Here is a 15,870-nt window from a genome sequence, read left to right on the forward strand (position 1 = left end):
CGTCCGTGAATTTACCTGCAATGCTTGATTAACTTAGCCTACGTGTTATTCGGCGTCGATAATTGTGCACGGTGTTGTTTTCATAAATTTCGGCACGCGCTAATATTGTTCAGAAAAGGAACACGTGCTCAATTCATTCATTATTAACTAAGGGTTAAAGGACTATTTTCTATTTCTGCTCTCCAGTAAAACCTTTCCTGTGATCGACGGATCTCGAGGGTTGTGCTTAGGTCGTGATGAAAACCAAAATGGCGTCTAGCTTAGACAGGATGAACGGTGGATAGCTAACGAAGAAAACTGGTAACTACCACATATTGGTGCTCGTTTATGTACCAGGTCAAACAACGAAAGTGCCAATTTGTTGAGTCCGGTAAAAAAAAAGAATAAGGAAAAAGGAAGTTTCTCACCGAATTTTCTCTTCGGAGACCGAGCCAGCGAGCCCTGGGAGCGCTGGGATGGGCTGAAGGCGGAGGCCGCAGTAGTGCAGCCACCCAGAGTGACCCAGTGCCGAACAATAGACCCCGATCATCCGAGACATCCACACGGCCCGGACGGTTTACCGGTCAACCGGGCCCATATTCACTCCGAAGCAACACCAGAACCTATTTGGAGACGTACACAGACGAAGTGCTGGAATGTAAGATCATGTGGCCCTTAAACAACCTAACCTTAAGTGTGCTGGTTAGCTAGCCGGCTAGCCCATTAACCCTGGTACTGTTTTAACCAGACTGGATCTGTTTAACAAACATCGGTTTCACACGACATGTGTCTGTGGTGTGGTTCACGGGTCCGTGTCTGATAAACGTGCCGTATTGCTTTGACTGTTCGTGCAGTTGGAGGAGAGTGGTTAATGGCTGCCCATCACACCTTGTGTTTTACACTGGGCTCTTCAACTGAGTTACAATGCTGATTGTTAGCTGGCTAGCTAAAGACCTACAGCAGGCTTGATGTTAACTATATAGATAACGACCAATATGAGTTTTAAACATGTACGTTATCTTTCCTAAATATGTATTTCCAATATATGTATTTTGGTTCTCGTGGGTTTGGTTATTTTCATTTATCAGGGAAGCCCAGCCAGACACTGTTGATGTGTTGACATTGTTGTAGGTAGATGTGTGTGGTGGGTTGTGTTTTTACCAGTAGTTGCGCTGTATGTATTTTATCATAACTAGTTGGCTAATTAGTCCGCTTTCCTTCGGCTTAATTAGATCCATAGATGGGTAGGATCGCAGGTAGGAGATGTCAGGAAGACATTCGGCACCACACACCCGACCTGCGTTAGCTGTGATGACTTTAGCTGTGAAGTAGCTACAGTGAGCAACAGCTAGTTAGTGGTGGCGGTGTCAGTGTAACTGTTATTCCTTTAACTGTTACTTCCTTTAACTGTTACTTCCTTTAACTGTTTAAGTAGCTAAATGTACAACGATCAGGATTCATGGACGATATAGCTCTTCAAGATGTAGTACACCTTCACGATGTAGTACACCTTCACGATGTAGTACACCTTCACGATGTAGTACACCTTCACGATGTAGTACACCTTCACAATGTAGTACACCTTCACAATGTAGTACACCTTCGAGATGTAGTACACCTTCGAGATGTAGTACACCTTCGAGATGTAGTACACCTTCAAGATGTAGTACACCTTCACAATGTAGTACACCTTCACAATGTAGTACACCTTCGAGATGTAGTACACCTTCAGGATTTAGCACACCTTCGAGATGTAGTAGCACACCTTCGAGATGTAGTAGCACACCGTATATTGAAGGTGTGCTAGTTAGCTATAGCTATATGTGCTAGATTAGCTAGCTCGCAATGCTAACGTGAACTAAGCTCGCGAGCTCGTTCATATCTCTATTATCGTTACCTAGCGACGTTATAACGGTGTTAACAGGCCGGGGTGTGTGCGTGTACCGAGACCCGGTACATTTAACGGGTTATAAAGCCGGTACATTTAACGGGTATAAAGTGGACTAAATGTGGAGTTCCCTCTTTATTAGCTGCCGTGTGGTGTAGCTAGAAACATTACACAGTTACACAGTGGGGTCGTTTAGCTACTGGGGTACTGGGCTAATACAGTTGGGCGCGTTAGCCTGCACCCGTTACCTCTTTAGTGTCTTGTAGCATATTCACACATTTTCAGACAGCATAATATTTTTTGAAAAGTTTGATCTCCTTTCTGATTCAGATGTTAATAAAAATAGGCATAAGATTAGGACAGTGTGTGTACTAGCTGTTCGTCTAACGTGTTAGGTTGTTTTCATTTGTGGTATTGGGTTGAGCCATGGGGGAGCTTGTAGAAGGGTTTGATTTAAGTGTGTAGTCTTCTGGAAACGATGCCTGCGTGATCATAGTTACATTTGACGTTGTATTGACATTTTGATATCGATACACAAAAGCCCTATATAGACTAACCGCATGAACACGATTCAGAGTAGCTAGCTGACCGGCATCAACACACTTGCACGTGTAAAGAAACGATTATTTGGTTATTATCACAGAAAATTTCTGCTTACACACCCACCACGTGCCTGGAGTCAAGAGTACAGTATAAAAGGAAGTGTGTGTGTGTGTGTGTGTGTGTGTGTGTGTGTGTGTTTGTGTACGTGAATGTGTAAACTATAAATAAGTTTAGTTTACTTTATATACTTTTTTTTCCAGATGAAGAGATATGACCATCTCTATTTGGTTGTGCTGATCAAAATATAATTTTCATGTCTTTATTCATACAAGTACTGGGTAATACAAGCTTTGTCCTGTAGCTGTAAATTTGACTATTTCGAGCACATTTAAGTCTTCTGCATTGTTGTAGATGGAAACACACCTTAATTAAAGAATCTGAGACCTCTCATTTCACCATTTATTTGGTGTACTTTGTCAGTTAGGGCGATGGAGGGAGGAGACGAGTTTGTCCCGCCTCCGGAATGTCCAGTGTTTGAACCGTCACGGGAGGAGTTCGCAGATGCCCTTGGTTACATCGCCAAGATCCGTCCAATCGCAGAGAAGTCTGGAATATGCAAGATTCGGCCTCCACCGGTATGTTTTACGTTTCGGAATATTTTGGTGCAATTTCTGCTAACAGAACATGCTCGACCAGTGATATCTTTAGTGTGGGGTGCTGTCGGCTCTTTGTGTTGTTTCTGCTTTGCCCATAAATGCTTTGCCATGACAAAACAGCCATTTAATGTCAGCCAGTTTGTTTGACAAAATGCCAGTGTTTGCCCCTCAGCCACATGACAGTCAGTGGTGTTCTTCATGATTCCATATTATTATTAAACTATTACCAAGTCCCAAAAGACTGATGTGGTGAAGTAGACTGTGATGTGGTGAAGTAGACTGAATTGTTACTGGTCTTGTTTTCCTGCAGGACTGGCAGCCTCCCTTTGCCGTTGAGGTGGACAACTTCCATTTCACACCCCGTATACAGAGACTTAATGAACTAGAGGTTTGTGTCATCCCCTCTGGTCCTGTCCCATCTGGTCCTGTCCTGTCCCCTCTGGTCCCGTCCCCTGTGCCAGTCAGACCAGGCACCTGCCACATCCAGCTTCATCATTCTCAGTGTATTGATGGTGGTTGTCAGTTATTATTGTCAGTTATTATTGTCAGTTATTATTGCTTTCTAACTTCTGGTTTTCTAAATCCTTTTTGCATTGTCAGGCTGAGACGAGAGTGAAGCTGAATTATCTGGACCGAATCGCCAAATTTTGGGAGTTCCAAGGGTCTTCCCTCAAAATCCCCAACCTAGAGAGACACATTCTAGACCTGTACAGCTTGGCCAAGGTACGTTGATGTATAATAGTTGGTATAAAACATAGTGAAATAAAGAAGGATGATAATCAATTTTTACTGTAAAAGTGGTTCTGCACATGCCCTTCATCCTGTCCTGGTTTTAGGCTTATCTCCGTGTTATTAATAATCAATTATTAAATCTGTTCTGTTATATCACTGCAGGTGCACATATGGTATTGTGTTCGTATAGCTCAGTGGCCTTTTCTTTACAAGCGCCCTAGAAGAAAAGACAGTGTGCCATGTGCCATAGACGGAGAGCCAGTGCATTGCGTGAAGATTTCCTCCAGATGCTCCTGCTAGCCTGAGCTGTAGTGTCACTCCGTTGCAGATCGTTACAGAGGAGGGAGGCTTTGAGGCCGTAAGCAAGGAGAGGAGATGGGCCCGCGTGGCCCAGAAGCTCGGATACCCACCGGGCAAAAACATCGGCTCCCTCCTGAGGTCGCACTACGAGAGGATCGTGTATCCCTTTGAGATGTTCCAGTCTGGTGCCAGCCTGCCGGTACATATAGTCTGCTATTCCATTTGTGTTGTGTGTGTGTGTGTGTTATTGAGCTTTTGAGTACTTTGTGTTTATGTGCACATTACATTTATTTCAAAGCCCTGTTTAGTAACACCACTGTTATGTAATGTTATTGAGCACAAAGCGATACGTGACAGTACACAGATTTGTCTATTATTATGGAGATCATTCCGTGTCACAACCGTAAACTGGGCTAATGTCTTTCTTCAAAGCCTTTTATTTGACGTGGTTGTGTAAATCTGTCTGCAGCCGTGTAAGCCCAGGCCGTACGAGAGCGATGATGTGGATAAGGAGTACAAACCCCATTCGATTCCGCTCCGCCAGTCGGTCCAGCCTTCTAAGATGAGTAGTTATGGGCGGCGAGCCAATCGCCTGCAGCCTGAGGTGAGTGGCGTCTGTAGCAGGCCAATCAATTCGTTAACTACTGTTACATATGCATATTTCAGGATGTGTGAAACATGAGACATGGCACTGCCTTAGCCGCTGGTTCAGAGCCTCTAGAGGCGCTTGATTGTAGGACTAATGTTATAGAGCAGGGGTCTCCAACTTTCTTAAGATACCTCACATGCAGCATGTTAGTAAGTGCTAAAATAAAATCAGCATAGTGACATTATGGTGGGCTCAAACTTCTAGGAAGGGGGTTCTTCATCAGTCTAGACTGCACGCATCTTGAAAATCGTGAATACAAGTAACCAAATCAGTTGCTCCCTTTATGAATCAGTCGTCATTCGTACATTTGACATTAACAAAACCTGCATAACCAGTTATTCATTCAGTTGTTTGTGTTTGCTCATTACAGATAGATCATATACCAATATATATTCTGAAATCTATTTTGGATTATCAAAACTTGTATTCAAATATGTGTATCAACAAAGAACATTCTCCCTAACCTTCTGATGCACCCTCTGCCTAATCCAGTATATAATCAAATAGTTTGTATAGGCTTCTTACAATTAATTTTGCATTAACACCAATATCCCTTAAACATTTTTAGCTTTGAAATGGCATATAAAGGTACATTTTAGGTGTTTGTTGCTACACTTCACCCTCTCCGGTATTTGCTAGGTAGAAGCAGCCTACAGGTCAGTAGCTAATTCACAAGGCCTTTAACTGCATGTTCTACAGAAGTAGGCTATTTAATACCCCAGACGCAATGGATCCATCTGAATGTTTGTAATGTCTACACGTCTCTAGGTTTTCTTTGTGTTTCTGTCAAATCAGCAGTCGGGAGTACGTGTCCCAGCATGCTTTGCACCTTGTGTCCCCATGCTTTCAAAATGCATCTGCACTGCTTTCATTGCTGTCTTGATCCAGTTATTACAACCCTGCTGTTTCCTCCTCTTCTCTCCTGACCTCCCCTCCCCTCCACACCCGAAACATCTGAAGGTTTGATGCTCCTCTGTGTGTCCTCCACCCTCTCTGAGAAATGTATTTCTTGCTGTAATCCCACGATCCTCATCCCATGTAGTTTCATGTCAGCTTCATTTTAGTCCCTGTAAATTACTCCCATTTCACAGGGTGTTTTGTTGCCTCATGGCCTTTTCATTTGCCATTTTATTTGCTTGATCAATGGATTCATAATAAACTGTGTATTAATAAAAACATTTATTTAACTCCATTTAGACATAAACACATTTAAAGAATTCAGTCTGAAGCTCAATCCAGTAAGGAATGCTTTCATATGTCGTTGCCAATTAATGCAGAGCAGAAGAAGAAATAATGTAATAAGGTCTCCGAAACCATGCACTCACAAAATTACTTGTTGTGATTTCATATAACTTTTAGTGTCCACTTTATATCATACGAGATTATCGTTGTATATCAAATGTATTTAAAATGGGTGTTCTGAGGTAAGGGGGTCTAACTCCAGACCTGGAGATCTGTGAACACTGTGGCGGCTGGAAGACTGTTGAGTACCCAAGGAAGAAGCCCACATACACATCTTCAGGTCCATCACCGTCCCTCTCTGGATCCATTTCCCCCTCTTCTTCTTCTTGGTCCCCTCTTTGTCGCTGGAGTCCATTTTTGTTCTGGTTGTTGTCTCCCCATGCAGAGTCCAGAGGATGCGACCCACCACCCTCTTACCACTGGCTCTCAACACATCTCGGTACTGCCTCTCGCCCGCTCTCTCTCTCTCTCTCTCTCTCTCTCTCTCTCTCTCTCTCCCCCCCATCACCTTATTTATACTCACATTAACACCTCCTCTCACACTCCTCTCTTGCTCCCACCAATGTGCAGTGCGTGTGCAGCTCGCACACCTTCCTCTGCTCGACACGCTCCCTCCCCCGCACATCTCCTAATGTGTGTCGCGAGCGAGCTGGACTAACTCTCCTACCCCGTCCTCACGTGCTGCCTCACTCCTCAGCCTCCCATTGTCCTCACCCTCAAAGCCTCACTTTCCTCATCCTGCCTCACAACAACGCTGGCTTGCTTGGGCCTCCGTGGACGGCGGCTCGTCCGGCTCCGCCCCCCTGCCTCTCTCGCGGGGAGCGTCTGCCGCTAGCGCCCCCTGCTGCTGTGTGTTGGGCTCTAACGGTCTTAACTCCCCAGCTTGGCTGCCGCTTTTCTCTTGCGTGCGCTCTCTCTCTCTATCTCTCTCTCTCTATATCTCTATCTCTATCTGAACGTGGTCCTGTCAGGGAAGGTTCTGAAGCACAGCTAGCTAGCTATCTGAAGGTAGAAGACCCCATCCAGGGTTTCATCGCCAAGAGCAGACTTGGGATACATTTTGTGCGTAGGGAGTCATTTGACATTCGTATCACCACAAAAGGGTGATGCGTTCCTGGAGAGGGTTAAAGGTCGGCTGGGTTTTGGGGTTAATTCTGGGAGTAAGATCCGGGGTCATCACAACCCTTCCTGAGGCATTGATGGCATTTCCCAGCTATCAATGCCAAGTTCAGCGTCAAGCTCAGTGTTAGCGGACACACAAACACCAGGTTCCCCAGCTTCAGGGCACGACCAGTGTGGGCCGACCCCGTGCTCAGTCTCTTCGATGCGTGTCTTTCAGCCGGAGCCCACAGAGGAGGACATCGAGAAGAACCCCGAGCTGAAGAAGCTTCAGATCTATGGTGCCGGGCCCAAGATGATGGGTCTGGGCCTGGTCCCGCGCGACAAGGCCAGGAAGAAAGGTACCTCGCTCTGCGTGCAGTCTCAGATAAACACTATACCACTCGTATGCCTTCCGTCGGTATAACTCAACCCAGGCCTTGATGAAGCAGTCAGTAGCGTGCGGTGCTCTGTGTGCGTCTCCTCCCAGACGAGCTCCCCCAGACCGTCATAGTTAGAGACAGCAGCGTTGCCAACACCATCAAAGAAGAAGCTGCCGAGATGCAGATCACGAGGACGGACGGAGACGTCCAGCCGCCGCCCCTGAATCTAGTGGTGAAGGAGGAGGTGAAGATGAAGGAGGAGGATGAGGGCAGTACCGACGACCCAGACGAGCCCGGGAAGGAAGAACCCTGCACCAAGATGACCATGAGACTGAGGCGCAACCTCAGCAATCCTCAGTTTGTGAGTGTGTGCGTCAACGCACCTTAACGTTCAGTGTTCTGCTCATGTGCGCCAGTAAGCCAGGAGTCTCGTCTTCTCAGGTGGACTCGTTTGTCTGCCGAATGTGCGGCCGCGGGGACGACGACGAGAAGCTGCTGCTGTGTGACGGCTGTGACGACAATTACCACACCTTCTGCCTCCTGCCCCCCCTCACGGACGCCCCCAAGGGCAACTGGCGCTGCCCAAAGTGTGTGGCGGAGGTGAGAGAAACGGGCAGCGGGGTGCTGATAAAAGTGGCCGTTGAGTGGAGTTGAGACGCCGTGTGCAGAGAGCAGTAGTTTCACGTTGCGTTCAAAATGGTTCGATACGTCGCTGTCGAAGTGCCTGATTAGCAAGTTTGCCTTGAACGTCCAAACGTTTTAGGTACGACTTGAATCAGTACTGTACTCTGTATGTTTGTAAATAGGAATGCAAAAAACCTGCGGAGGCCTTTGGTTTCGAGCAGGCCACTCGGGAATACACGTTACAGAGCTTTGGCGAAATGGCGGACACGTTTAAGGCCGACTACTTCAACATGCCTGTGCACGTACGTTCTTTCAAAAAAAGATTATTCACTTTTAAAAATGAATGTGTTGAAAGTAAATTTTATTTGTAATTAAAAGTTAAAATGTTTTTAAAAGTGAAATTGTGAGTAAAAGTAAAAATCCAAATGTTTGCGGATGGTCTCCAGATGGTTCCCACTGAGCTGGTGGAGAAGGAGTTCTGGCGGTTGGTTAGCAGTATTGAGGAGGACGTGACGGTAGAATACGGAGCTGACATTCACTCCAAAGAATTTGGGAGTGGCTTCCCTGTCAAAAACGGCAAAAGACATTTATCAGAGGAAGATGAGGTTGGTATTTGCCCCTCCCACACGCCCCACTCTCTCACGAGTTTCTCTTTTAATCTGGCATTCTCCCTCTCGCTTACAAACCCTATTTTAGTCTATTCGCCTTTATAAATCTCCAAAACAAATGCACTCACAACACATCGGCCTCTGGGTTCGCGCGGGAGGGAAACGGCGGTGAGCTTGCAGCCGGCCGTGACGCTCTGCCCTGCTGTTACAGGAGTACGCCCACAGCGGCTGGAACCTCAACGTCATGCCAGTGTTGGACCAGTCAGTGTTGTGCCACATCAATGCGGACATCTCGGGCATGAAGGTGCCGTGGCTGTACGTGGGCATGGTGTTCTCCGCTTTCTGCTGGCACATCGAAGACCACTGGAGTTACTCCATCAACTACTTACACTGGTAAAGTCCTGCGCCCGTCCCGTAGCGTTTCGTGAGCGGGGAAGTGTCCGAGATGGTTGTGTTCAGCGTGTCCTCTCGCCCAGGGGGGAGCCCAAGACGTGGTACGGCGTCCCGGCCGTGGCGGCGGAGAAGCTGGAGGAGGTGATGAAGAAGCTGACCCCCGAGCTCTTCGAGTTCCAGCCAGACCTGCTCCATCAGCTCGTCACCATCATGAACCCCAACATCCTCATGGCCCATGGCGTACCGGTCAGTCACGCCCCTCGCCAGACGCCTTCGCAAACTCCTGCACGTTACTGGCCGAGGTGAAGCGGTCCGTCGCCTGTTCTTGGAGCTCTATTCTTAATTGAGGTTTGTGTGATCGACAGGTTGTGCGTACCAATCAGTGTGCCGGGGAGTTTGTCATTACTTTCCCTCGAGCCTATCACAGCGGCTTCAATCAGGGATATAACTTTGCCGAAGCCGTCAACTTCTGCACCGCAGACTGGGTGAGTGCAGACATCACAGAAATGTTGCTGCAGATTCCTACGATATCGTGTTGTTTCAGACCTTTTCCCATATCCATAGGGAGACGGGTTACAGTGTGTTTGGTTCAGCAATCATATAACGCTGGTGTTGCTGAGGTCTTAAATGGTTGAAGGTCTTGTTCTGTCTTCCTGCCGTTGGGTTAGCTGCCCATGGGACGCTCGTGCATCGAGCACTACCGTCGCCTCCGCCGCTACTGCGTCTTCTCCCACGAGGAGCTCACCTGCAAGATGGCCGCCTGCCCGGAGAAGCTGGACCTGAACCTGGCAGCCGCCACGCACCGCGAGATGTTCATCATCGTGCAGGAGGAGCGCAAACTCCGCAAGGCCCTGCTGGAGAAGGTGAGCGCCGGTGGAGACCCGCACCGCGGGGGGCAGGAGCGTGGTGGCCAGACCCTCCTCTCCGTGCCTGACCCTGGTGTGTGTGTGTGTGTGTGTGTGTGTGTGTGTGTGTGTGTGTGTGTGTGTGTGTGTGCGCGCGCCCACACTCGCAGGGCATAACGGAGGCCGAGCGGGAGGCGTTCGAGCTGTTGCCCGACGACGAACGTCAGTGCGATAAGTGCAAGACCACGTGCTTCCTGTCGGCCCTGGCCTGCACCGGCTGCCCCGAGCGTCTGGTCTGCCTCTACCACACCCAGGACCTCTGCTCCTGCCCCACAGACAAACTCTACCTCAGGTAGGCGCTGCCTCCTCGCAAGGCCAACGCCCCCGAAGCTAGGGGCCGGCGCAGTTACAACCCTGACCTTGTGTTTCCTCTGTGGCGCCCCCCTCTGGCAGGTATCGGTACACTCTGGACGAACTGCTGGCCATGCTGCACAGGCTGAAGGTTCGGGCCGAGTCTTTCGACTCTTGGGCCAACAGAGTGAAGGAGGCTCTCGAGCAGGAGGAGGGCAACAAAATAGGTCGGGACCAGCAACGAGGAGTTGTTCAGAAATCCCGTCCAGACACGTTTGAGTGGGGTGACCCTTTTACTCCTCGTGGCTCCCTCTAGGCATTAAAGACCTGGAGGCCTTGAAGGAGGAGGCGGAAGAGCGGAAGTTTCCGGACAACGAGCTGCTACAGCGTCTCTCGGCTGTGCTGGCTGACTTCGAGCGGTGCCGGACACGGAGTGGCGAGCTTCTAGCGGGCACGTCCGCCAGCCGACCCGGCCTGCAGGACCTGCGTGCGTTGGTGGACACCATGGTCAACCTGCCCTGTGTGATGGAGCAGCTGGAGGAGGTGCAGGTGAGCGCTCCACCCAGACTACACCCAGAGGTCTCCGCCGCCTTCCACGGGTCTCCAGACCGATCCTGCACGGACCAAACGACCGATCGCGTCTCGCATGTCCCGCTTGGGTCCAGGGTCCCGCTTGGGTCCAGGGGTTTGAGTTATTTTCTTCGTTCAGAGAGTCATTGTTGAACGTGTCCTGTCCAGGCGGTGCTCCAGAAGGTGGAGGAGTTTGACGCGCGCGCCCAGGCCTTGATCGGCACCGGCGGGTCCGAGTGGAAGCAGTCGTCTCCGGGCCCCCCGGCCGCCCACGTGCAGGCCCTGCTGGAGGAGGCGGCGCTGCTGCCAGCCTCCGCCCCGGCCGCGGGCCTCCTGGCGGGGCTACAGGAGCAGGGCCGCTGGCTGGAGCAGGTGCGGCGCACCCTGGGGCCCGAGGGCGGGGACGTGACGCTGGCCGTGCTGCGCGGCCTGATGGAGGCCGGCTGCAACGTGCCGCAGAGCGTGAGCGTGGAGACGGCCATGGGCGAGCTGCAGGAGCTGCTCACCATCGCCGAGCGCTGGGAGGAGAAGGCCCAGATCTGTCTGGAGCACAGGTGAGGCGGGGAGGCTCCTCCCCTCGCACCTGGGACCGCTGAGGCTTCTGTGCGCTCCCTCACACACACACACACACTCTGTCCTTTTCTCTCTTCCTGTGGCGGAGCAGGCAGAAGCATCCTCTCTCTACTTTGGAAGCCATAGTGAACGAGGCCCAGCTCATCCCCGTGCAGCTACCCAACATCCAGTCCCTGCAGGAGTGTCTGACCCGGGCCCGGGCCTGGGTCACGGACCTGGAGGAGATACAGGCAAGGGCTGCTCCTCACCGCCTGCCTGCTAAACACACACACACACACACACACACACCTACCTTTAACGCTTAATTAGCTGAGTTCTGACCACTTTCTGAACCTCTAGCTGAAATAGTTCCTAAAGCCAGTGTCCTGTCCCCCTCTGCCCCGGAGCAGAACGGCGAGCACTACCCCTGCCTGGACGATCTGGAGGGCCTGGTGGCGGTGGGGCGAGACCTGCCCGTGCGCATGGAGGAGCTGCGGCAGCTGGAGCTGCAGGTGGCCAGCGCTCACTCCTGGAGGGACAAGGCCAGCAAGACCTTCCTGAAGAAGAGCAGCCAGCACAGCCTGCTGGAGGTGAGGGGGCGGGGGCAACACCGTGTGTCTGGAGGTGAGGGGCGGGGCAACACCGTGTGTCTGGAGGTGAGGGGGCGGGGCAACACCGTGTGTCTGGAGGTGAGGGGGCGGGGGCAACACCGTGTGTCTGGAGGTGAGGGGGCGGGGCAACACCGTGTGTCTGGAGGTGAGGGGGGCGGGGGCAACACCGTGTGTCTGGAGGTGAGGGGCGGGGCAACACCGTGTGTCTGGAGGTGAGGGGCGGGGCAACACCGTGTGTCTGGAGGTGAGGGGGCGGGGGCAACACCGTGTGTCTGGAGGTGAGGGGCGGGGCAACACCGTGTGTCTGGAGGTGAGGGGGCGGGGGCAACACCGTGTGTCTGGAGGTGAGGGGGCGGGGGCAACACCGTGTGTCTGGAGGTGAGGGGGCGGGGCAACACCGTGTGTCTGGAGGTGAGGGGGGCGGGGGCAACACCGTGTGTCTGGAGGTGAGGGGCGGGGCAACACCGTGTGTCTGGAGGTGAGGGGCGGGGCAACACCGTGTGTCTGGAGGTGAGGGGGCGGGGGCAACACCGTGTGTCTGGAGGTGAGGGGCGGGGCAACACCGTGTGTCTGGAGGTGAGGGGGCGGGGGCAACACCGTGTGTCTGGAGGTGAGGGGCGGGGCAACACCGTGTGTCTGGAGGTGAGGGGCGGGGCAACACCGTGTGTCTGGAGGTGAGGGGGCGGGGCAACACTGTGTGTCTGGAGGTGAGGGGGGCGGGGCAACACCGTGTGTCTGGAGATCACCATGAGCAGTGTCCTTGAACGGGACCGGCTTCATGTGGAGTATCCAACAGAAGTACGTACTCTTGTGTGTGTGTCTCTCTCTCTTCCTCCTCTGTAGGTCTTGTGTCCATGTGTGGAGAAGAGGAAGAAAAGAGAGGATGACCCTCAGAGCTCGGAGGCAGACACCGATGTCAACGTGCTGGGCCTCACCGCTCAGGACCTCCGAGACCCAGGAGCCATTGTGAGTCTGAGCGCACACCTGTGTGTGTGTGTGTGTGTGTGTGTGTGTGTGTGTGTGTGTGTGTGTGTGTGTGTGTGTGTGTGTGTGTGATTTGAGACCTGTCGTATCTGGAGCAGGTGATGGCGTTCAAAGAGGGCGAGCGGCAGGAGAAAGAGGCTCTTCTGCGTCTGCAGCAGCTCAACCTGGCCAAGCCCGGCCCCAACACCACCCCCAGGGAACGGAGGCGGAGCCACTCGGCCGACCCGGACGCGCCCCTCCCCTCGGACGACCCGCCGCAGCAGAACGGCGGCTCCTCCCCGCCCGCCGCCTCCGGCCAACCGGTGTGCGTTTGCGGCGGGACGCCCCGCCCCTTTCTCTACCGCTGCCAGTTGTGTAAAGACTCGTTCCACGGAGGCTGCGTGCCCTTCCCCTCCGTGTTGAGCCCCGCTAACCCGCCCCTCGCCAACCCCCTCTGCTGGTGGGACTGGGACACGCGCTTCCTGTGCCCGCGCTGCCAGCGCTCCCGGCGGCCGCGGTTAGAGACCATCCTGGCCCTGCTGGTGGCCCTGCAGAGGCTGCCCGTGCGGCTGCCCGAGGGCGAGGCCCTGCAGTGCCTCACGGAGAGGGCCATCAAGTGGCAGGGGCGGGCCAAGGACGTGCTGGACGCCCCCGAGCTGCAGGGGGCGCAGCAGAGACTGCAGGAACTGAGAGAAACGCAGAGCGGGGAGGAAAAGGGGAGCGCGGAGGAGGAGGAGAAGAAGAAGAAGGGGAACGGGGAGGAGGTGATCGTGCTGTCGGACTCGGACGAGCAGGAGGACGGAGTGATCGACCTGACGCTGGAGGGAGACTCCCAGAAGAAGGGCGGAGAGAAAGCTGCTAACGGGATCCAGGTGAGGGGGGCGGGGCTGGTTGATATGGAAACGACACCCGTCACCGCTGGCAAACGTCCATTTAGCATTTCTACATTTTGTGGGACATACAGATTTTCCTGACAACTATTAATGAAATGTAATCTTGTTCACATGGCAACCTGTTCCTACGGCGACCTTCTCCTGGTGCAGTCTGGTCTTGAAAACGGCATTAAGAAGCCTGACATTCCAGACGTAACAGGTGAGTACAGTGACTTCCTGAACCTTTCATCAACCGTCTTCAAATCTTATAGGCTGCAATCTTTTGTTTTTCTTCTCTGGTTTGAAGGGGTGGAGTCTCTGGGCCCATTACTCCCGTGTCTTAAAGGGCCGGTAATCGAGCTGGTCCCCTCCACCAGAGCGCAGTTAGAGGAACTTCTTCTAGAGGGCGACCTGTTGGAGGTGACGCTCGACCAGATGCACACCATCTACCGCCTCCTGCAGGCTGCCTCGCCGCCCCCCCGCCAGTCCCTACACACGCTCATACAGGTGAGGGGGGGAGCCCCGCCCCTGGGACTACATGTGGGAGGAACGCCGTTTTGTTCATCTAAACTCCTCAGTGCCGTTGGCTGTCTAGGCAGATTTATAAGAGCTGTCTCCCTCCCGCCAGATCGAGCTGCAGGAACAGAAGCGCTCAGGTCGCGCCGGCAAAACGAAGGACTCGAAGAGGAAGAGGAAGAGTCAGAGAGCCGAAGGAGGACCCTCCGATTCTTCAGAGTCCAAGAAAACGCGCCCGGTCGCCCGCACGCCTGTACAGACGCAGCAGGAGGTACTCTGAACACTCTCGTCTCGTAACGCGCTCCGTAGGCGCAAGAGCCGTGCGAGGTCGTGACTGAACTGTTTCTCCGTCTCCTCTCCACCCCTGCAGATCTTGTGATGAATAGTGGTGGGAAAACCTGGAGGGAGAAAAGTCCCACAGATAACTGCTCAGACAGCAGAGGAGACTTTACCCCCAAACACACACACACACACACACACACACACTCACTCACTCACTCACTCACTCACACTCCTCACGACTTGACTGATCCACCTTGTCCATCCTTGTGTTCCCTTCGTGAACACCTCCTCCATTTCACCCTGCTCTCACCGTCCACACTCCCTCCTCCTGCCAGCCCATCTCTGACCCGCTCGTCCACTCACGTCCCCTGTCCTGAACGTCTCGTCATCCATCCTCTGTCCACGCAGGACCGATCTTCACATCGCAGGACTGCCTCCTTCACCCTGTGTACTGCGTTACCATATTATTGGGCTGGACCATGTGACTGTACCAAACACTGCTTCAACACCTCCCCTAACACCAGCTTATTATCCTGCATAATGTGACGGCGTCCACACACACACACACACACACACACACACACACAGAGGTTTGGTGGCATCGGATGTACAAACAGGCGTGTGGCCCAGTTGCCATAACAGTACTTGTATTTTTTATGTATTAAGTCTCGTGTTTTGTTGAGGCTGTCAGGGGAGACACAATTTTTGAATAAACTAATAGAACATTTTAGGACGTGTGGGGGTGGGATGGGGGGGACGAGGGGGGGTAGAAACAAAGAAAAACAAAAAAACTTGCATTGTTTTGGTGCTACTTTCCCAGAATAGGTCACCGTATAATATTCCTTCTCTTCTATATCTATCGACTTAATTTGAAATCATAAGGTTCTTTTCCTTTTCTCTTGATGCTTCTGTTTTGTCCTGTTCTGCTGTCTCTTTGCCCACCAAGGAACTGTACAAAACCCTCACTGTAACTCACTTTATCTGCATTTTTACCTGTCCTTGGGTTCTAATAATTATTATATTATTGGTATTGCATACAAGCAATTGATGTGAGTTTGTGTATAAACATTTTCATTTCAATGTTGCCTTTTTTTTCTTCCCACTCTTGTTAGAGAATAAAGGTTTAGAATTGTTACAGGAGTCTGTGGCGGTGTGGTGTCTCGGAACCGTTCGGTCCAGTAATGAAGACTCACGCCGTAAACCAGCGACCTGA

At 52.0% G+C, this 15,870-nt stretch overlaps 1 protein-coding gene across 2 annotated transcripts; it reads left to right on the forward strand.

Moving 5' to 3' along the window:
- On the forward strand, positions 1-15,797 carry kdm5c (lysine demethylase 5C). Of its 2 annotated transcripts, XM_076991526.1 has the most exons (28): positions 1-637; positions 2,891-3,045; positions 3,377-3,454; positions 3,667-3,789; positions 4,127-4,297; positions 4,568-4,702; positions 6,375-6,428; positions 7,329-7,449; positions 7,578-7,831; positions 7,912-8,070; positions 8,277-8,396; positions 8,541-8,699; positions 8,914-9,095; positions 9,179-9,341; positions 9,461-9,580; positions 9,764-9,958; positions 10,111-10,292; positions 10,394-10,518; positions 10,608-10,840; positions 11,030-11,415; positions 11,526-11,664; positions 11,824-12,003; positions 12,868-12,990; positions 13,107-13,859; positions 14,031-14,079; positions 14,167-14,366; positions 14,488-14,646; positions 14,746-15,797. In XM_076991526.1, the coding sequence occupies exons 2-28, from the start codon at positions 2,899-2,901 to the stop codon at positions 14,752-14,754; spliced, it is 4,719 nt and encodes a 1,572-aa protein (XP_076847641.1). In that variant the 5' UTR covers positions 1-637; positions 2,891-2,898; the 3' UTR covers positions 14,755-15,797. The 2 variants fall into 2 exon arrangements, with proteins under 2 accessions (XP_076847641.1, XP_076847642.1); XM_076991527.1 differs by lacking the exon at positions 6,375-6,428.
- The last annotated feature ends 73 nt before the right edge of the window (positions 15,798-15,870 follow it).

Source organism: Brachyhypopomus gauderio, unplaced genomic scaffold (assembly GCF_052324685.1).
Source record: "Brachyhypopomus gauderio isolate BG-103 unplaced genomic scaffold, BGAUD_0.2 sc83, whole genome shotgun sequence".
NCBI lineage: Eukaryota > Metazoa > Chordata > Actinopteri > Gymnotiformes > Hypopomidae > Brachyhypopomus > Brachyhypopomus gauderio.